General features: G+C 41.7%; 1 protein-coding gene and 1 pseudogene across 6 annotated transcripts in view; both read left to right on the plus strand.

Annotated features, from left to right (window-relative positions):
• The window catches only part of NEK11 (NIMA related kinase 11), a 245,163-nt gene that overhangs the window by 177,578 nt on the left and 44,211 nt on the right, over positions 1 to 23,374 (plus strand). For all 6 annotated transcript variants that reach the window (XM_059390919.1, XM_059390921.1, XM_059390918.1 and 3 more), the window contains one exon: positions 3,798 to 3,858. In XM_059390919.1, the coding sequence (XP_059246902.1) occupies positions 3,798 to 3,858 (61 nt within the window). The remainder of the gene's footprint in view (positions 1 to 3,797; positions 3,859 to 23,374) is intronic.
• Positions 18,632 to 18,875, plus strand: LOC132009976 (NADH dehydrogenase [ubiquinone] 1 alpha subcomplex subunit 3-like; annotated as a pseudogene).

A 23,374-nucleotide genomic window follows, 5' to 3' on the forward strand; every position in this document is an offset into this window, starting at 1 on the left:
TCCTACAGCCTGACTCTGGTGCTTGTTGTTTTTATTGCTTTGACTCAACTCAGATACTTATTGCAAATCTCCATGTCCTGTGGCAGGCACAGTGATTGGGACTTTTTAACCTTTTATATCTCTGTTCTTTTCCCATTCCATCCTGTTCTATCCAACTCTCTTCTTCCACCCAATGGTATTTCCAACAAGCCATACCCTCTACTAAAGGCTTTTTATTATTTCATTTGTTTTTTGTAAGAGCCCTGTGTGTGAGAGAATACATTATTCTCCTTTTGCAATGAGGAAAATGACAACTGGAGAGGTTAACCAACTTGACTGAGGCTACAGAGTTAAGAAGAAGTAGTATGCTTTTTCCTCTACTTTCCCAGTAAGGATGTACTTTGAGTGGGAAGAACCCTGCTGTCCAACTAGGGTTAGACTGTGATCTAAACAGTCAATGCCAATCTTCTGGTTTACTTCCTTGGAAATCATTGAGACTGGAAGAGATCTGCACAGGTGAGCGTTTAGCATTCCTCATGCTCCCGGGGCCATGCTGGGTGCTGGAGACATAAAAATGTGAAATACTTGGTAAGCGATCTCAGTTTATTTAGTGTTTCAGTTATTAGTTATCTTACTGTGTAACAAAATGCTTCAAAACTTAATGGTTTTAAACAGTGATTTATTGTCTCTCATGTTTCTCTAGGTAGATTGCCTGGACTCACTAGATAGTTCTGTTCCGTGTGATATTGTTTAAAGTCACTCATGGGGCTGCATTTAGCTGGGAGCTCGGCTTAGGGGTCCAACATGGCCTCATGTATATGTCTGACAATTGATGCTGACTGTGACTGGGGGCCTCTGTCTCCTTCCACATGGCTTCTCATGCTGCAGGGCATCTCACCATAGTATCTCTCCAGTAGGAGAGCCTGAACTTCTTTACATGGTTTTTGGCTTCCAAGATAATAAAAATGGAAGCTACATGACCTCTTAAGGCCTAGTAGTAAAAGTCACAGAACATTACTTCTGCCACATTCTGAGGCCCAGAGCAAGTCACAAGGCCAGGTTAAGGCATGGGGAAAGAGAATCTAACTTTTGATGTGAGGAATGACATAGGAACAAAGGAATAGGAAGGATTATTGTAGCCATATTGGAAAACAATCCACACACTTACTGTCCATCTAACTCTTTGTGAAAGAACCAGATTTTAGAGCTGAAAAACCCCTTAAGAATCATCTGATTCAACTGCTAGTTTCATAGATGCAGAACCTTAGACCTGGGAAGTCAAGCCACTTGAACCAGACCAGCACATTTAGTGGAGGAACAAGAGGTTGGTGTCACCACCTGTGAATGCCAGTGTGTGCTTTGCTTTACCTTCAACAGAGGATGTCTCTGCTGGGTTTCTCTTTGAGTCAAGGCTGTCCCTGTTAAAGTTTGGAGTCCACAAGAGTGCAGAAGAAGGGAGGGATCTGTTTTTTCCTCTTCTGAATCATCCTGCCTCCCTATTACTGGGCTGGACACCAGGGTCTTCAGTTAGTGCTTTAGCCTCATTGACCAACGTTGGCCAAACATACCTTCTTCATCATTGCCTCTTCTATACATCAGAACATGAAATGATGCTGGGTTTCATCACATGCATACAAAGCTGCTCAAACCCCACTAGATGTTATATTTTGAAACAACACATTTATGCAATGTTTTAGAGTACTCTTATACCACAGTGCATTTTTCTAAAGTTCACAAATACTTCAAATAAAATGTGTTGCTTGTTTTGAAATGGAGCAAGTGAGCCACAAATTATTGATTTCCCTCAATGTAACCTGAAAATAATTAAATGGTTCCATTTTCCCAGATCATTATGATGCTATTGTGTATATTTCCAGTCTCCTGGATAGAGGACAGGCATTTATTTTGTAGTAAAGACAGTATTTGTTGCCAAATACAGTTTTGGTACCCTCCCTTAGCTCTCATGAGGGTATCTGACTCTTATTGAGAGCTAAGGTAAGTAAGAGGTGCAATTCTCGGGTTTATGACCCTTTGAAGACCATACATTTCCAAAGAAGAATTGGTAGAGACATTCCCTAGGAAAAAAATATTCACTTGATTTTTTTTAGAAGATTTTATTTATTTATTTGACAGAGAGAGATCACAAGTAGACAGAGAGGCAGGCAGAGAGAGAGAGAGAGAGAGGGAAGCAGACTCCCTGCTGAGCAGAGAGCCCAATGCGGGCCTCGATCCCAGGACCCTGAGATCATGACCTGAGCCGAAGGCAGAGGCTTAACCCACTGAGCCACCCAGGCACCCTTCACTTGATTTTTGATGTATTGAATAGATTATAGATGAACTAAAACCCTTTTCCCCATTCCAAGTAGCATTTACTATTTTGTAAATTAAGTAAGTAATATTTATTTATTATAAAAAATTTAGAAAAGATGCAAGTACACAAAGGAGAAAATAAAGATCATCTATAATCTTACCTTATAGTCAAAACCACTGTTAACATTTTCAGTGTGGGTTCTTCCCATCGGAGAGATAGAGGAATAGATCTACAGATTGATAGAGATGGAGAGATTGAAATATATATATGTATACATATAAATATAGGTATAGATATTTTTCTTTTAAAAAATTGGATCATACTACACCAAGATAAAAAACTTTAGCACAGTGAAAGAAACCATCAACAAAACAAAAAGGCAATCTACTCAATGGGATATGATCTTTGCAAATGATATACCCGAGAAGGGTTTAATATCCAAAATATATAAGAAATTATACAACTCGACACAAAAAAACCCCAACAATTCAATTTAAAAATGGGCAGAGGTCCTGAATAGACTGTTTTCCAAAAGAGACATACAACGGCCCACATGAAAAGATGCTCAAAATCATTAATCATGAGAGAAATGCAAATCAAAACCACAATGAGATATTACTTTATACCTGTCAGAACAGCTAAAATAAGAACACAAGAAATAGCGAATACTGATGAGGGTATGGAGGAAAAAGGAATCCTCATGCGCTGGTGGTGGGAATGTAAATGGGTACAACCACGGTGGAAAACAGTATGGAGGTGCCCCAAAAAATTAAAAATAGAATTACCATAAGATTCAGTAATTCCACTACTGGGTATTTACCCAAAGACAACAAAAAAGTTGGAAAGATAGATGCACCCTTATGTTTATTGCAGCATTGCTTACAATAGCCAAGATATGGAAGCAGCCCAAATGTCCATCCATAGATGAATGGATAAAGAAGATGTGATATATATATATATATATATATATATATATATAATTTATATATAATAGAATATTACTCAGGCATCAAAAAGAATGAAATCTTGCCATTTGCACCAACATGGATGGCCTTAGAGGATATTATGTTAAGTGAGAAAAAGATAAAGTCAGCAAAAGACAAATACCACATGATTTCACTCATATGTGGAATTTAAGAAACAAACAAATGAACAAACAAAAAGAGACAAATAGCTGCTATTAAATACAGAGCACTGGTGGTTGCCAGAGGGGGGATGGGTGGGAGGATGGGTGAAACAGGTGAGGGAATTAAGATTACACTTACCTTAATGAGCACTGAGTAATGTATGGAAATGTTGAATCATTATATAGTATACCTGAGACTAATAATAACACTGTATGTTAATTATACATCAATTGCAAAAAAAATTTTTAATGGGCTCATACTGTCAAATAATTTTGTCACCATCTTTTGTTTTGTTTTGCCTAAATGTGGCAAAAACATTTTTCTATGTCAATAAATATTCTTCTATCATACACAGAAGTAAATCCCTCTTGTTTTGACAGGACAGTGATATTGAAGCACTGGTCAGGTGTCTGGAAAATGTCCTGGGTTGCACCTCTCTAGGTAAGTTGCTTCAGATTCCAAAATGTAATGCTACCTGCTGATTCCAATGGAATATCTGAGGAGTAGAACACTTGGAAGGAATCTTTTTTTTTTTTTTTCAGATTTTATTCATTTATTTGATGGAGCAGGGGGAGCAGTAGAGGGAAAGGGAGAAGCAGGCTCTATACTGAGCAGGGAGCCCTATGCGGGACTCAATCCCAGGACCCTGGGATCATGACCCTGAGCCAAAGGAGGTGCTTAACCAACTAAGCCACCCAGGCACCTCACTTGGAAGGAATTTTACAGATATTTTAGTCCAACCTATTCATTTTATATAGGAGGAAACTGAGGCCAAGAGAAGGTGGAAGTCTGGCCCAGGCCCAGACAACTCAAAGTTTATTACTGTAAGTGACCAGCAGTCTCCAAGGATGAAAAAGTTGGAATTCAGTGGTCCATTGTGATCAAGCTGTGATCTGGCAGTGCATAATAAAACTCAGTCTTCCTGTAGAAAGAGATTGCATTCAGTCAAGCTACAAGGACCATCACTTGGAAGGTCATTCAGTTACTAGAAGCGATTTGGTCTGAAAAACAAAGCTGAAATTTCTTTAGCATTGTCAGTTTCAATAAATTGGATGACTGTGCTTCAAGGATAAAACCCTATTTCTTAGTTTCTCCTTCTTTTTCTATAATCGGAAAAGCCCAACTGTGGAAACTTCTAGCAATAGATGATGAATTGTCACACCTGCCATGGTAGAAGGACAGAGGATATACCTACAGGTCCTGGGTGAAACAGGCTGGGATTTTTTTTTTTTTTCTTTAAGTTTTGTTTTGGGTTTTTTAAGTTTTTTTATTGCATGGCCAAAACAATCTCCTCACAGGGAATGGCAGAAATAAAGATGAAGTGTTCAGGTGTGCAAACATTCACCAATATTTTATTAGGAGATTTAGGCACAGTTTATACCCTTTGTGTAGCTTATTCCACATCTCTGCAAAGCCTCAGTCATAAACAGCTCCTGGATTTTTTCTCCTGATCATTGCTCTACAATCTGTTCCACTGCACATCAGTAACACTTACTGGATACATTTAACTTCAAATCCAAGTATGGATTTGAAGACCAGGAAGGCTTTCCTTTGGCCAAGTCACTTTTCTTCTCCGGACCTTGGATTAGATCAGTAAGTTTCAGACTGGGCTCCTTGGGGACCTCCAAGAGGAAATAAGTCTCTGAGCAGCTAGAGAACAGAACCTATGTCTACACTGCTCATCTGTGTTTCTCCAGAGTCTGACACAGTGTCTGGTGCAGAGGAGGCCCTTAACAGATATTTTAAAATATTTTTAAGAGAAATGAGATGCACACCCTGCTCCTTTACCAGCTTCAACCAAAATAGTTTCACTTGTATCTGTTTTATAAATTAGACTTATACATAAGGTTGTGTCTTGAAAAAGATAGATTCCACTGCAAAAAAAGAAATTAACACTGGATTGGAGAGATGATATCTAAATTCCCTTCTAGACTGTATGCTTTTATAAAAATGAGCAATAGAAACATGGAATAAAAAATGCATTTTTTCTCTGCCTGGAGCTCCCTTCAAGTGACAGAAAGTGAACAAAGCTAGCATAAACTTACAGGACAAAGGGAGCAAGAGAGGTGGGAGCAGGTGAGAGCTGGTAGCTCATTTGAGAAGCCAGGAAGCAGATGGATGTGTGGTGAGCAATTTCAAAGACAGACAAGGTGAAAGTTGCATGCCTAAGATGGGTGCAGGAACAGAGAGCCACTAAGGGGTGGGCTAGCAGACTTTGAGATGATGGGGAGCATGCTTTTGAAATACCTGTCTGGGGAGGCACTCATAGTGGGACCCTCATCACAGATGAGAATATTATTACTTTCAGAAGTCCGAGCTTCTAGATTACTAGAAGTCATGAAGAAATCTCCTTACGCAGTGTTATAGAGATGAGACTGCTTAGGGAGCTAGGACCCGTTTTACTCTAACTACATTTTGGGAGAGATTCACAATACAGTAATCACTGTGGCGTTAATATATATCAGAACGTTAACAGGATCTGGGGGACAATGTAAATGAAAAATGCCAGATATAAGAAATGAAACCTCTGTGAATTGAGTGAGGCTTACTCACAGCATCAGCCTATGCATTTTGGAAATGTCCAGTTGCCTGTGGAGCAGGTTAAGATGTTAAGTGTCTTCCACAAATATTTTCAAGAGCTTCTCCCAAACCTCAACAAGAGAGAAAAAACTTCAGGTGCAAATGTCCTTTCTGATTATTTGGACCAGGCAAATTTGAGCTTCGCAGCCCTGAAAACATTGTGTGCAGTGGTTTGACCCCAACCCAACCCCGGATTTAGTTTTATGTCTATTTAAAAGTGGGGCAGTGATATTTTCCCTGCCTATATCAATAAGGAGTAGAGAGAATGAATGAGTTAGCATTTGTATAACTTCAAGAGATCCTTAATTTGAAGGGACCCTTTTGAATTCCAAATTCAGTATATTAGTTTCCTCTATATATCAAGGCCATTTTAAAATCTTTAGATCAGTGGCTCTTCCACTTGAACATGCATCAGAATCACTTACAGGGTTTGTAAAAATGCAGGTCTGGTATGTGGCCAACAATTTGTATTTCTAACAAGTTCCCAGCAGTGCTGATGTTCCAGGCCCAGATCACATTTTGAGAACAATAGCTTTAAAGTCCTTAAGCCCTGAAATTCTTACTGTGCACCCACCCCAATTTATAGTCCAAACAAAATATTGCTGAAGTATAAAATAAAAATTTCATTTCTTAAAATTATGATTTGCCTATGAGCTGAACTGAAGATAGTTCCTTTCTACATTTTTCTCCTCCTTATGTGGTGCTATCTGTGTGCTGGGCTATTTGGCACTGTATACAGGAGTTACTGGGCATCCCTGGAAGCAGTGTTGATTTTTGCCTTATCCTCAGCATCTGCATCAATATTTAGGGAGGTCCAGTGGGCTCAAGGCACTAGATGAGGTTGTAGATGTTGAGACCTATTTGGAACATGGTCTCAGACACCAGGTAAGATCCTGGCCAAACCAGGGCACAACTTTGTCATCATACCAGAGAGCACCACTAGGTGCTTCTCTCACACACAGAGGACCTGTTGTCCCAAATGGAGACACATCACTTCCAAAGCCCTAAATCTCTGCCCCCCCACCCCCCCGTGAAATTCCCCATGGCATATAAGACAAAAGGCCAGTCATGAACAGGATGTTGAGTGATCCCAGGTGGAATTAAGAGAGGGAGGGAGAGAAGAAATTAAAGAGAGAGCAGGAAAGGCTAGAAATCAGGGCCTGGAGGAGATGGCCAAGAATGCAGGCCATTTCACCAGGGGCAAATACACTAAAACATTAAATGTCCATGGTTTAAATATGTATCCTGCCTTTCTCCCTTTCCCCTGTATAATAAGCCAGATATTACAGAGGGATGAAGAAAATGACATCCTGTCTTAATGAGCTCCCAGTGTAGTCAGGGAAGCTGATAACTATAGGACACCATGATGAGGACAAGACATACTGTAGACAAGGAAGGTGGAAGACAGAGGTCCACTATGGGAATACAGCCTGGGGAGGACTTTTCCGAGGGTGAGGTTTGTAATTTCTTGTGTCAGTGAGGGAAGTACAAAATATTTTTTCTTTTTTAAGATTTACTTATTTGTACCAGGTGGTGGGTATTAGAGAGGGCACGGATTGCATGGGGCACTGGGTGCAGTACAAAAGCAATGAATACTGTTACGCTGAAAAAATAAATTAATTTAAAAAAAAATAAGTCATGGGAATAAAAAGCACAGTATAGGGAATAAAAAGCACACTATAAGAAAAAAGATTTACTTATTTGTTTTAGAGTGAGTGAGTGCGAGAGAGAGAGCACAAATGGGAGGAGGGGCAGAGGGCGAGGGAGAGAGAGAATCTCAAGTAGACTCCTCACTGAGCGTGGAGGCTAGCTTGGGGCTTGATCGAAGAACCCTGAGGTCATGACCTGAGCCAAAATCCAGAGCCAGCCTCTTAGCCTCCTGAGCCACCCAGGCACCCCAGGGCAGTACAAGATCTTATTCACTGTAGTATTCTCAGAGTCCAATATAAGCGTAGCATACAATATTTTTTTCAATAATCATTTGATGAATGAATAGGAAGATGAATAGAGTTGCCAAGGGGTTGTGGGGAGGGGAAGTATTCTTCAGAAAGAATCAAGTAGCACGAAATTTCAGGGGTAGGAAACAGCTGGGTATATTCAAGGAACAATCAGTAAGTTTGATATTACCAGAATAAGGTGCAAGGAAGGGGTTAGCCAACCTGGCTATGTATGCTAGGTTAATGAGCCTAAATTTTATTCTGTGAATTAGAATACCACTGGTTTTTAAGCATGGTCAGAAAAGATTACCTTTAACAAATGATAAGGCGGTAGCTTTGAAAGGAGTTACTTGAGATGGGAAACTGGTTACGGGCTCTCATTACACAGACAATAGATGGTGTTACTATAGTAACTGTTCAGGCCCATCACTATTCAGTAAGGACAGAAATGACCTCTCACTTCCTTTTCTTTGAACTTAGAAAGGAAAATTCTGTCTCCATATTTCCTTAGTAACCAGATTATGAATCAAGGCAACATATGAAATTTAACATTTTTAAATGTTTATGAAATTGGCTGTACCCCTAGAGAGAGGAGTCATCAGCAGAATGATATAAGTCCTTGATAAACTATACTTACAAGAAGGCTCATTTTGTAGATCCAAACTGGATGTTGTCATCGAAGCAATTAGAATATAACAGATGCTTTAGAACCTCTCTGCCCATTAAGATCCCCTTAGTGTGTTGAGTTGTCTGATCAGTTTGGTTTTTTGAAAATTGTTACTCCTTGGGTGTCTGGGTGGCTCAGCTGGTTAAGCAACTGCCTTCGGCTCAGGTCATGATCCTGGAGTCCTGGGATCAAGCCCAGCATCAGGCTCCCTGCTTGGCAGCGAGTCTTCTTCTCCCTCTGACCCTCCCTTTTCTCATGTTCTCTCTCTCTCCACTAAACAATGTGACTGCTCTAGACCAGAGAAGGCATCAAGGCTTCTGAATCCTTTAGAATCTTCCTTTGCTTAAGCTCTTCAAACTTTAAGCTGTTAACTGTAAGGGTTACTGATAGTCATTTAACCTTGCACTATTAGGCTTTTCACCTTGAGAGTAATGAATTTCTCATACTAATTAGGTATCAACATAGCATTTTATCTTTCCTTACTGACATACTGAAACCACTACATTTGAGGAGAGGAGGGATGTTTTGGACCACAAACCACTGGGATCATATTGATGCAGATACCCAGTGGACAAGATCTGTTTGCCATTATACCTTCTGCTGATGTATTAGGACAATTTAATAGTTTCTGTAAGTTCTTTAAAACTTGAAAGGATGTAACAGATTCAGAATTAGTGGCAATTTATAGAGACCTCACTATGTGTCTGCTACCATGCCAGAATAGTCATTTAGCAGATGTGTGGTGATGGAATAGGGGCAGAGAAAGGGCTTTGTAATATTGAGAAATCCCTAAAACTGTAGTATTATTAACTCTTAGTAGTATACTCCTAGCAAAAAATATTCTGTATATCACTACTATCTAGAAGAGAAGTGCCAGTGATTGAGTTTGCCTAATTTAAGAAAGAAACTCAGCAATCATGCCTTCTTTTATCACTCATACATTAGGATATCACCAAATTACTATAGGTTGGTTTGTAAGTTCCTTGGGAGCTTCCTTGATATGATCTGAAACCGGCCCCTCTACCTAGGCAGGTAAAGAGAGGCCAAAGAAAGAGGCAGGCTGCTCTGGACTGGTAGGTGACAGCTTTAATAAGCAAGAGAACTTACATATGAGGCTTGTCTGGGTGGCTGCAAGATGATTAGATCTCTGTAACCACTTGCCGATGTAGAGGCTTTAACTGGTTTTAGTCACATACACCAACCAACCAAAAGATCTCAAAACCATATCATTACCTCAAGGCCGTGTCCTTAGAGCAGGCTCTGGGGGGCAGGAAAGGCAAGTGGAGTATACATTCTAATGACTGGCGAAAGATGAGGGGTTTCTGATTGCTGGGGTCCAGCTCCCTGATCAACTGGCAGTCAGATCTTCTCAATGACCTCTACCAACAGTGTACTTTGTAGAGGAATGGTATTAGGTCATAATGATATCTTAGGCCTGCATCTTGCCATTAAAGACTTGTGATTTCAGAGGAGTATTAAGACATGGGACTAAATAACTATACAACAAAAGAGTAAGGATCCAGAAAATGGGGAGATTGCTTTTAGTTGGGAATACAAATCATCAAGGAAGCTTCATGGAGAAGGTACTGAGATCATTCCTGCCATAGGATAGATTTGCCCATGAGGAGCTGAAGGTCCTGTGGGTAGAAGGGACAGGGTAAGAAGGAACCCAGAGACAAGAACAGGCAACAGCGGACAGGCCTTTCTCCTGTGTGAGTGGCTGAGTGGCGAGTGACTCCATTCAGTGTTATTTGCCTGAGTCATCTCACTTGTTAATAAGACATGAACTGTCTGTGTAGCTAATTTTTATTATTTTTCTTAAACAAATAAGGTCTCCTTTTCTTTGTAAAAGGTGTTTACTAGGGTCTTTAATATCCAGTACCCTTTTGTGTAGAGGGAAATATTCACTGTTACTTGCACTTGATTTAAGGTTCAATAATTATAAAGATATCAGTGCTCCCTTTTCTATCTCATTTTTATAGACTCTAGCTTTCCTGTTTATATCTTTTAAAGAGACTCCTATATACGAACTCCTGAATTTTCTTCTATGATCCTTATTGTCTTATTTTCATAGTTTTTATGCCAGGTGAGTTATTCTTTTCCAGCTAATTTTAAATTCTCCTTTTGCCATATCATAACTCCTGGATATTGTCCATTTCTGATTCTATTTTGGTCTACTGATCTCACTTCTTAATCTTCTGTCAGTACCAGAGTGTTCTAATTACACTGCCTTTGTGGGATGTGTTAATGTCTAATAGGACAATTATCTTCCAATTTTCTTATTTTCTCAAAAGATTCTTATCCTCTGACATTTATTTTCCCACATGGATTTTAAGATCATTTATCCATTTCCAAAGGACAGCTTTTTTTTTTCCCCTACTGATAAGCTCTAAGAAGTTAATAGCACAACATTTCTAAACAACTGTGCAGCAATCCAGTGATTTTAGAACTTGTTTTAAGGTAAATGCATTAACAGTCTTCATATATTCATTTCTTCTTCTGATCCTCCATAGAAGTCGGTGCCTATATTGCGTATCTATAGCTTTATAAAAAAAGTACTCCAATGCTTATTGGCTGAAAGCAATGATAATCATTTACTGTTTTCCATGGTTTCTGCGGGTCATGAATTTTAAAAGTGGATCAACTGGTGGTTGTGACTCAAGGTCCCATGAGGTTCTAGTCAGACATCAGGTCTACAGTCATCTGAAGGCTGAATGACTCACTTGTACAGCAGCAAGTTGGGGGAGAGCCTCAGTTCCCTCCACGTGGGTCACTTCCCAGGGTGGCTTGGGAGCCCTCAAGGCCACTAATGCTGTACATTGGGTGCTGTTGCTAGACTGACTACCATTGCCACCTTGGGAACCTGGCCATGGCCGCTACTCCCGCCTGGGCCTCACTTGGATGGACTCCGTGTGACCTCTACCCTTCTCATTACCAGCTTCGGATACAGTCTGGGGAGGATATGTCTCACTGGCAGAGGCTGGTCATTTGTCGACGCAATGGACCTACAGTAAGGGAGGCTGGGAAAGGGGGTAGCAAGGGTGTTATCTTCTTCAGTGGGACCAGACTCCATCTCACAAAGTAGATTTTTCTAACAAAGGAAGAGGAATGTGAGGCCAAACATAATAATAAATATCTACTGTAGTAATGAACGTTCTGGTTCTAAGAGATGTGGAGGGAGAGATGGCCCTTAGGTGTTCTGTGGAAACTTCTCAGAGTAGATGATTCAATGGAATCCATCTTCAATTTATCTTCTGTGTTGCTGACTGTAGAGGGAGCCATTTGCTTGGGACTGCAATTGTCAGGGTTGCACTAGTAAAAGGTGCAACCTTGTCCCGAATGGGGGGTACCATGGCCCTGCCACCTGGGGGGACCAACTCGACAGAGTGCACACCTGCCTGCAGAAAAAACCAAGACACTTGCTCCTGAGTGCTCAGCTGAGACCCCAGTTCCACAGCATTCAGCTGACAGGAGGTGGGAGGACCCAGACCCTCTGTTGTCCATCTCAGCCCCAGAAGCGGCTCCTGAATGCTCTTGGCTATGTCTGGCTGCATGCAGCGCAGATGGCCATTGCTGTGCCTTCCCACGTGAGGTGGCTGCTCCTGCCCCCCCCCCCAAATGAGCAAATTAACTTGGCCATTTGAACTTTAGAGATGACTTGTCCCAAAAGGGACAATGTTGAGTGGTTCTTTCTGGCAGTAATTCTGTACCAGACCCTTTGCTTTCTGAGGTCACGTTTGGTGGGTTACTAAAGCCGTGTCACTGGCAGACAGGGAGTTTGTCCATCTGTCTGCTAGGGCAGAGTGTGTCTTTTCTAGTTCATTTAGAACTACCCTCAGGTTATTTATGTGAAAGGTTGGAAATGTGAGTAAGGCTGCATTTAACTACAAGTCAATTAGAGTGAGCACTTCCTGGCACAGAACCAGGGTAGGGCACGAAAGGAATCTGAGTCATGGTTCATATTTTCAGGGAATTTCCAGGTAATTTGGGATATGAACATCTCTAGACCAAGTGACCAGAACTGTAGGCAGGAGGTAATGAGCATCAATGAGGATAAGCGGGCAACATCAGACTCCCCAGCTCCCTGGGTCCCACTCCTGGAGATGCCACTTTGGTGGGTTTGAGGGAGGTCTTGAGAATCTGCATTTTTAACTAGTTCCCACGTGATGCTGTTGCTGCTGGTCCAGGGACTCTACTTGGAGATCCACTGAGCTAGGAAGTCAGGGAAGAGAGTGCTCTCACTTCCAGTGATGGCTTTAGAAAGAAAATTCTGACTTTTGACAAATTCTGATACACTGAATCCAGTTTTTAATAAAGGTGACTCACATTCAATTTTAATCTATGATGACCCCACTGAAGCGAATGGTATTTACAACCCAGAAAAAGATGTTCTTTCAACATTTAGATCACATTAACCTGAAAGAACAAATTATTTTTTGACCCAGTAAGTTCTTGTCTAGAAATTTATCTTGAAGAGATAGAGGTGGGTGTAAAGATAAATATATGAAGGTCTTCATGGCAGTATTGGTCACAAGAGTGAAAAATTGGAATCAAAATAAAAGCCTAGAAATGGAGACTAGTATAGCTTCTAGAACAAAGAAGTTTTTTACAGTTGATTAGAAATGATGGTGTCATTACACATTCATTGGCACACAAGGTGTTATAAAATAACAATGTGTATGAAGCTGTAGTTGACACACACACGTGTGTGTGAGTGTATACACGCATTTGGAAACACCACAGTGTTAGCAATGGTTCTCTTAAGCAGCTTTTCCTTTCCGTGTTTTCTAATTTGTCTGCAGTGAGCATGGATGACTTAGTAATTCTTTTCTCCCCAAAGAAGAGGGAAGAACTGACATATTTACCTTAAGTATTTTAGCCAGTCTTGAACCAGTCCAACATCCCATCACAAAAAAGTAGGTTTTGTTTCTCAAGCTGGGATTCTCTACATTGGCAGCTTAGAATAATTAAACTCCCCAAATACTGACTTTTGGCTCCATGGGGTAAGCACAACCAAAGAAGTTGGAGTCTGGCTTCCACAAATCTCTTCTCAACCTGTATCCACATTTAATTGCTTATTAAAATAAAACAGACACTCTTCTTCTTCTTTTTTTTTTTTTTTTCTGTACTGGTAGGCGCTATTCTTAGAGGCCTCTTCTGGTACATTCAAAAGGAAATGAACGTTTGCAAACCCCCGAACTCCTGTTGTTTTTAATCTTCTATACAGTTCAGCTAAATATTTGTTGTGTGAAATAACCATGTAGTAAAAATAGAAAGTTTATCTCCCATCTTCTGGTATTTATTATCTCCCCTATGAGTAGCAAGTTTATATCCCAGGCTGACCCAGTTTTTTCCAACTAATGTAGTGTTGGTGGAGACAGTGGGGCGCTATTGGGAAGTTGCCTTGTGCAAAGCACTGGGCTGGGTGCCGTGGGGTTGAGAGAGGCAGCATAAATTCATCCTGGGCCTCTACCAACAACAGCACCGTTCTGTATATCATTGCATTTGAGCTTTACTGGAGCACTTTATAACTTAGCAAACATCACAGAGTCAGGACTCTAAGGCAGCTCCCTTTCCACTGGAAGCTTCTGGAAGCTGTTCTTCCTGGACCTGCTTCTTTCTTCCTGACTGCCTCTTTCACCAGCTTCCTCAGGGGGTCTGGCTTGGACACAGTTGCTGCTGACAGTTGGCAACAACCCATCTAGGTGGTGTCGGCTGTCCTGTGCCTATGGAGTTGCCCTGTGCCAATACCGAAAGAATCGCTCAAGGGGAGGGGTAAAGGGTTCCATCAGTATTTTTCTTATTGCTCATGTTTAATGCTCAACTTGTTCATGTCGCCAAGACAACCACCTCCATGCCTCTACTTCTTCCCAAACCCAGCACCCTTCTGTTGTGCCCTGGGTTCTTCAAGAAGCAGCCTCTAACATGAAATCAAGTGGGCAGGATGCTTACCTGGGAGTGCCCTCAGGAGAGCCCTGCAGAAAGGATGGGTGAGGCAGAGGGGGAACAGTGCAGTGATGCAGCCCCAACAATCCTGGCTCAGATCCACGGGGGTTCTGGACTTATTGTAATTGTCTGCTTGGGCCAAAATGGCCAGGCTTTCTACCTCTTCCATGGTCGGTCATTAAATGTGGGCCACGTGGGAACAGCATGATCTTGGGCAAGGCAGCTTTCTATAGAGTAGGCAGGTCCTGTAGGGGCCACAGCTGGAGGCTGGCTGTGTGCGGTGCTCTAGGCAGCTGGGGAACAGCTCCTTCTTTGAAAGGAAATTGGGGTGGTGTGTCATTATCCCTGGGTTGTTGAGGTAACATGGTGAAGACAGAGAGCAGCCTGCTTTGCAGATTCTGAGGCAATTTTATTGACATCCTGAGGTTCACTGCCATCACAGGAGAAACTCAAGGAAAAATCTTCACAAAGATGAGGGTCAGGTAAGCCTCTCAGCAGAGTGGCACTGCTCTCACATGCCCTCCTGGTTTGTGATTCCTCATAACAAGCCCTGAGCCATCGTCTGAAGAGGTGGAGAGATGAGATGACAGATGGCATGTTCTCCCCAAATTTCAACGTTTGGAGGAAGGGTTTTTTGTCTGATAATTTCCTGATTATTCAAAATCAGCTCATGAAAATCCTTATCTGGATGTGTCACTTCTATGATGGGTTAGAAAGGTCACACATTTGACAGTCAGGAAGCCACAGTTCTAGTCCTGACTCTGACTCTTTCTTTATAGCTCTGTGACCTTGAGCAAGCCACACTAGCCTCTCTTGGCCTCAGTTTCCCCATCCATAAGATGAGACAAGTTGGCGTGAAAAGGTCTATAGTCACTTCCAGCTCAGAATCATGAAGTTTCTCATGAAGTTCATCTAGGCCAGAAGTTGATAAACTACAGCCCGCAGGTCAAATCTGTGTCAGTATTAGAATAAGAGTTTACTGGGACACAGCCATGCTCCTTTATTTACCTCTTGTCTATGGCTGTTTTCATGCTACAACCGCAGAGTTGAGTAGTCGCAACAGAGATTGTTTGCTTACAAGTCTAAAACTACTTGGCTCTCTACCGAAAAAGTTTGCCAGCCCATTGGCAAATCTTCCATCATGTTCCACTCCAAAGAGTAAGGGGGACAATATGGGCCACGAGGACATGCCTTTGCAAAAATTTGGGCCAAGGGGACAACTGTATTTCTGGAGTATTCCTGAGGCACTTGCAGGACAGGAGAGGGTAAAAGATTAGGAGAGAAACATCCTACACGTACGGTGCACGAAGGGCAGAGTCTGCAAGGATTCCTGAGTAAGCAGTGTCCCAGGTGCTTATGTGGGATCTCATTTGCCAAAGTGTCCAGCCCTGCAGTCCTTGCATCAGCGCTTTATCGCCCACGTGGGAGGAGGTTTTGCAGGGAGGGCAAATGAAGCTTTCACTTTTACTATCAAGGTCATCCATCCAGGCACAGAGCTGGGGGGAGTAAATGAGTAGAGTAAACGTGTAAAGGGAAATTTTGAAGGAAATGAGAGAAGAATCTCTCTCTGCTGGTGAAATGTCACAGTCATCAAGCTGTCGCTCCTTCGGGGAGAATAGAGAGCTCTGCTGGTAAGAGACCACAGAAGTAGGAAGAAGCCTGACAATATTACTATGACGAGCTATGTTCTGCCCCCTCACAGAACACAGCTTCTGGTTGCTGACTGTGTCTTCATATCGTCTTGTGTTCATCTCACTGTCAAAACATCCCCCAGGGGTAGTGTCAAGTGTTCTAATCCTCCTCATCCTGTGTTTGGCAGGTGGGGAAAGATGATTTTGCTGATGTTTCAGAGTGCCTGCAGCTCTGACTGTTGCTGCCAGCCATTTGCCTCTTAATATTTGGTCCTTCTGGTATCTCTTCATGTTGTTATTAGTATTAGTGTTGCCTTCCCAAAGAAATTCCACTCCACTGGAGGTCCAGAGAGATGTCTTATACCAGATCTTAGAAAGTTCCATCTGAGAGAAGGTCCTCTGTCTAATGAAACTCCTTAAATATATTATGAGCAAACTGAGGCTCAAGGAGGTGACCTGAGGGGCTTTGTAGCCAGTGAGAGTAGAACTAGAACAATAACTGTGGTCCTCTAACTTAAAGGTTAGTGCTTTTTCCACAGACCCTTAGTACCCTTCTTTGTAGCATGGTGTCTTATGTCAACATACAAAGCCCTCCTGGTGACCATCTAGACAGATACTCTGTCTTCCCCAATATATTGCAAGTTCTTTCTGGGTTAAAAACAATGGCTACTATTTACATTACCTTTGAATTTTTTTTTTTTAAGATTTTTATTTACTTATTTGACACAGAGAGAGAGATCACAAGTAGGCAGAGAGGAAGGGAAACAGGCTCCCTGCTGAGCAGAGAGCCTATGCAGGGCTCGATCCCAGGACCCTGGGATCATGACCTGTGCCGAAGGCAGAGGCTTTAACCCACTGAGCCACCCACATGTCCCTACATTACCTTTGAATTTAACTCCTACCTTCAAGCATCTAAAATAGAACCCCTCCCTTAAGAAACTAGAAGAAGATGAGAAAATTAAACCCAAAACAAGCAGAAGGGAGGAAATAATAAAGACTAAAGTGGAAATATATGAAATAACAACTAGACAATCAATAGAGGACACTGACAAGACCAAAAATCCTTTTTTTTTTTTTTTTTTTTAGGTTTTATTTATTCGACAGAGAGAGATCACAAGTAGGCAGAAGGCAGGCAGAGAGAGAGGAGGAAGCAGGCTCCCCGCCAAGCAGAGAGCCCGATGCGGGGCTCGATCCCAGGACCCTGGGATCATGACCTGAGCCGAAAGCAGAGGCTTTAACCCACTGAGCCACCCAGGCGCCCCAAGACCAAAAATCCTTTTAAAGGATCAACAGAATTAATAAATCTTTAGCCATAATGTCTAAAGAAGTAAGAAATAAGACTCAAATTCATGAATCAGGAATTAAAGGAAGGACATTACTACCACCCTTAAGGAAATGAAACATTATAAGGGCATACTATGGACAACAGTATGCCAGCAAATTAGATAACTTGGAGGAAATAGAAAAATGTCTAGAAAAACACAAATTACCAATACTGAGTCAATTACAAAAAATCTGAATAGATCTCTAACAAGTAGATAAAATTAGTAAACTAAAAACTAGAAGGCTTCACTGGTGAATTCTGCCAGATATTCAAAGAATTAATACCAAGTCTTTACAAGCTCTTCCAAAAAATGGAATATGAGCCAACACTTCCCAGCTTCTTCTATGAAGCCGTTCTTTGATACCAAAACCAGACTAAGACATCACAAGAACAAACAAAACTAAGAGCCAATATCCATCAGGAATATATGTGCGAAAATCATCAACAAAATACTACTAAAATGAATCCAGCAACATTAAGAAAAGAAAACGGATTGTACTTGATGACCAAGTAGGAGTTATCTGAAGAATGCAAGGGCCATCTAACGTCAGAAAATCAATTAAGAAATAAAACATACAGGTAGAATAAAGGGCAAAAACAATATGATCATCTCAATAGATGCAGAAAAAATACTTGACAAAGTCCAACATCCTTTCTTAATAAAAAACACTCAAGAAACTAAGAATGGAAAGGAAGTTCCTAAACCTAATAAAGGGCATTTATGAACACACCTATAGCTAATTCATTCTTAATGATGTAAGAATGAATGTTTTCCCCCTAAGAACAGGAACAAGACAAAAACTTCTTTCACCATTTCCATTTAGCAGTGTGCTAGAGGGAAATTAGGCAAGGGGAAGAAATAAAAGGCATCCAGTTTGGAAAAGAAGTAAACTACCTCTATTTGCAGATAACATGCTCTTGTGCATAGGAAACCCTAAGAAATCCACTAGAAACTATTATCCCTAATAAAGAAATTAAGCAAGATTGCAGGATACAAAATCAATACACTAAAACCATTGTATTTTTATACATAGCAGTGACCATTTCAAAAATGAAATTAAGAAGACAATTCTATCTGTGATAGCATCAGGAATAAAATACTTAGGTATAGGTCACTACTGTGACGATGATGGCCAGGAGACTGGCTCCCTTCCTCAAAGATGCCTGGACCAAGATGCTGCTGCTGGTGGGGTCCTTACTATAATTCTGCCAACTCTCAGCCCATCCACCAAATATACATCATGATCAACCAGGCCACACCCTACAACTATCCAGTGGCCCCCAGCCCCAGAGATGATGGAAACATGTCCAATGTGCCCAGCCACCCCCAGAACCCCCAGGGCCCAAGCTTGGAGTAGCTGAAGAAATTGTGAGCACCTCCAGTGATATGGCCCTGTCTCCTGTGGCCCCCTCCCTGGCGGCCTCCCCTGTGGCCAATAAAATGTGAAAAGTGACCCTCCACCCAAAAAAGAATAAAATACTTGGGTATAAATTTAATATGATACATGCCTTATGCTGAGATGAACTTTGGAGGTACAAAGATGAACAAAATAAAAAACATTATAGATAATATATTAAATGGAAGTTTAATATCTATAATAAATAAAGAACTACAACTCAATAACAAAAATACAAACATCTCAATTTTTAAATGGGCAAAGGATTTGAATAGATATTTTTTCAAAGAAGATATATAAATGGCCAATAACCACATGAAAAGTCATTAGGGAAATGCAAATCAAAACCACAATGAGATGCCACTTCACTTCCACTAGGATGGCCATGCTTTAAAAACCAGAAAACGACAGTGTTGGTGAAGATGTGGAGAATCCTCACACACTAATTGTGGGGAGGTAAAATAGTGTAACTGCTGTGGAAAACAGTTTGGTGATTCCTCAATCAGCTAAATATAGAATTTTCATACCACCGAACAATTCCTCTCCTAGATACACACTCAAAACCATAGAAAATGGGTACTCATATACTTGTATGCCAATGTTTATTGTAGCATTACTCATAATACCCAAAGAGTGGAAACAGCTCGTGTCCATCAACAGATGAATGGATAAACAAAATGTGATGTATACATACAATAAATATTATTTGTCCATAGAGAGGAAGTCTTGCTAATGCCACACATTGATGAACCTTGAAAATAGTATGCTTAGTGAAATAAGCCAGATCCAGAAGGACACATATTGTATGATTTCATTTACATGAAATCATTTATCTAGAACATTAAAATTCACAGACACAGGAAGTGATTAGAGGTAAGTAGGGACTTGGGGGAGAGGTGCGTGGGGAATTATTGTTTCATGATTATTGAGTTTCTGTTTGGGGTGATGCAAAAGTTTTGGAAATAGGTAGTGTTGATAGTTGCACATGGCAAATGTCCTCGATGCCATTGAATTGTACACTTAAAAATGGATTAAGAAATAAAAAAAATAATAAATATAAACAGGATATAATCTGTATACTCTGGGAGCTTACTAACTGGCTGGAAAAGTATAAGGGAGTGGAGTAGCAGATACATCTCTGTGACTACGAGTGTTAGAAAGCAAACCATGGCAGGCAGCGCCTCAGCTAACACCTGGTCCAGTGGCTGCTATAGAATGGATATGTGCTCTGGGAAGTTCTAGTAGGGTCGCCAACACCTAGAACTGTGGAATTTTTTTAAAAAGCCTGGTTTCAGGCTTTGTCATGTGTCATTTCCAGCTACGTCATGTGTCAGTTGTAATGAACTTGGGTAAGTTACTTACTGTCTTCAAACTCACTCATTGAAAAATATGCCTACTTCCCAGGACCCTCACATGACTTGATACAGGGAAGCTGCTCAGCACAGGGTCTGGCCCTTGTCTACTAAAAAAGGGCTAGCCATCACTATTTTTTTTTTTTTAAATGATGAATTGAGATGAATTTGGATAGAAATTAAATTTTTAAAAGACCATGAACTAAGTACCGAAATACAAGTCCCACACCAGAGACAGGAAGGTACAGGGACTAAGGATGAAAAGCTGAGGTGAGCTGTGGAAGTATGGGACCCAGGAAAGGAGCACAGGAGAGAGCTGCCCGTGACAGGGCTCAGAGTAGAGAGACGAGAATTTGAGGGAGACAGACCCCTGGCTCGATGACATGAGGGAAGAGCATAGTTGATTTAAAAGGAAACTCACCAGAACCACCAAGTGGCATCTGTTTGCAGCTATGTTTCCTTAATGCGACAGGTCCTACCAGGGAAGGATGGGGATGGAGGAAGGAAGCGAGAATTCAAACTCTTCCATGTTACATTTCCTGTCACCACGTTCTTTTCAAAATGTCTGGACCCTCCATTTTAAGATGAACCCGTAGTCTGAACCAGGAGCACAGTGGAATTCTCCATGGCATGACCATAGTCACCCTCCCTTTATTCTAATGGGGTCACAGTCCCCTTGTAAGGAACACACAGCCCACGCACTGAGTGGGTAGAAGGAAGCAGGACATGGCTGCCATTTGATCCCCTGCTCTTCTCTGGCTTGAGGCTGAAGTCAAAACCACTTAATACCTACCACAGGGCTTTTCCCAGAGGTGCACCCGAGTCAGACATCTTCAGAACTCACCACTGGTGGAATAGACTGGCCAGTTCTATTGTTGTTGTAGGACATTTGTGAATCCATACATGCACCTAGCATTACGTGTCTTGCATATATGTACTATTTCCAGGGCCATGAACCTTCTGTTGAAATTAAATAAAAAACTACTAATTTTAGAAAATCACAAGGATTAAGGATTCATCTACTTTTTAAGTCTGAGAAAGCAGAGCTCTGGAACCGGAGCGTCACAGGCCTGCAACCAGTGCAGTTGCGTGGTGTCCCAGACTCAGGAGGAGGGCCTTGCACTTGGCGTTTAGTAAAATCCCTAGTAATTTTATCTTCGTATTTGTGGTTTTATGAGTGAAGTCTAATGGGACAATGGAACCTATGCTGGGGGCTTGAAGCCTCACTTGTATGCTGCCACCAGCCCCCTGCTTGGGAAAGTTCTCCATCACCCACTCCCTAACTACTGGCCCCCACCACCCTCCTTTCCTTATGGGGGCCTGTGCACAGATAGGAGGGATCCGGGGCTGGTGGGGCCCTTGAGCCTCTGCAAGGTCTTCACCCTCCTTGCGAGTATCTGTTCCTGTTCCTGAGGGAGAACATTGAATGCCCCATAAAAAAACAGATCCACAGGGGCGCCTGGGTGGCTCAGTTGGTTAAGTGACTGCCTTTGCTTCAGGTCATGATCCTGGAGTCCCGGGATCAAGTCCTGCATCGGGCTGTCTGCTTGGCAGGGAGTCTGTTTCTCCCTCTGACCCTTCCCCTTCTCATGCCGTCTCTCTCTCCAATAAGTAAATAAAATCTTAAAAAAAAAAAAATCATTGTCCTAGTTTCTTTAAAAACAAAACCAAAAACAAGTCCACAGAGAGAAACAGAAGAAAGAAATCAGCTTTTCTCTTGCCTTTTGAAAGGGGAGCCTTGCGCTGTCATTCAGCTATGGGCCCCACACATTAGGTAACTAGCCCATCTAGAGCCTTGTCAAAAAGTGGCCCGAGGACTAACAACATTGGTATCAGTTGGAAGCTTGTTTGCAATGCAGAATTCCAGGTCCTACCCACATCTACTAAGGCAGAATCTACGTTTTTAACGAGATCTCTAGGTGATTCATATCGCACTGAAGTTTGAAAGCAGGGGTCTAGAACACACTCGGATTCAGTGACTCTTGGATTCAGCTAATAAGCTGAAGTCTATGATTATAGTGTAGTCATTTTTATTGTGATTGCAAAATGTGTTGTCCTTCTCTTTGACATAAAGCAACGGCTATTCATGGTGAAAGGTGGGATGGGGAGGAAAAAGCCTGGCCAATAAGAAAAACTAAAAAAGGAATTGCTCTGAGCCCCAGGCTTTGCCAGCACTGGTGCTTGAAATGTTATTTGCCCTGATTTCTACGCTTGGGCTCAAGGCTTAACATCTTCCCAGCAAAGCTGAGAGCCCTACTGAGGGGCATCGTGGCCACATTAGAATAAATTGCAGCTCTCCTGAAAATTTCTTTGACCTTTATTTGCAGTAAGTCTTCGGGACTCACCAGCTCTCTGGAAGAGAAGGGAAAGCAGCACCTTCTTTTCAGTCTTGGCAGAACTGGTTTTGGGGCTTGCGTTTTACTTGGCATGGCATGTTTATTGTTTTAGTAACTTCTCAGGATCTAGGAAAGATGATTATAAAAAGCAACCAACAAGAACATGAAACGAACCCCCCTGTGCCACCTCTCCTCCTCACAAAAGCTTTCCTTGGGGAAAAGCAACTGTCCTGGCCAGAGCTGGTGGGAGGGGAAAGCTGAAGTAAAGCTTCTATCTGAGGCCGGGGAAGGCTGAGAAAGTCTCCGTGTGGAAGGGGTAATCTCCAGGAGTGAGCGGAAGGGGAGCAATCACTCATTGGCACTTGTGTCTTAAAGTGGGGCCATAACTGGTAATGTACCAGGAAGAGCAGGGTGTTTATTTAACTACGTGTGAAGGCGCCCTTTATAGAATTCATACCTGTCGATTCAGTCCCTTCACATCTAGGGGTAGAAGCTGAGAAAAGATCAGAGATTGTGACAAAGAGTTAAATAGGAGAGTATTCATCTCAACGACAGCCATAAGAGTGAGCGGTTCAAAGTGAGATGCATGCCCTCCAGGGGGGTGTACAAAAGAAAGATATATTTGAAGAATATTAGAATTTGCATTTAATTTTTCAAAAAAATATAAGAAGAAAGCTTTGCTAATATGTAATATGGGAACTGGCTGTCACTCCCTCATTTGGTCCCTAAATCAGTCACGTGTTATAAGAAATCGGGTCGGAAGAGTGGGAATGTCCCAACATGGGTC

Source organism: Mustela nigripes, chromosome 2 (assembly GCF_022355385.1).
Source record: "Mustela nigripes isolate SB6536 chromosome 2, MUSNIG.SB6536, whole genome shotgun sequence".
Classification (NCBI taxonomy): domain Eukaryota; kingdom Metazoa; phylum Chordata; class Mammalia; order Carnivora; family Mustelidae; genus Mustela; species Mustela nigripes.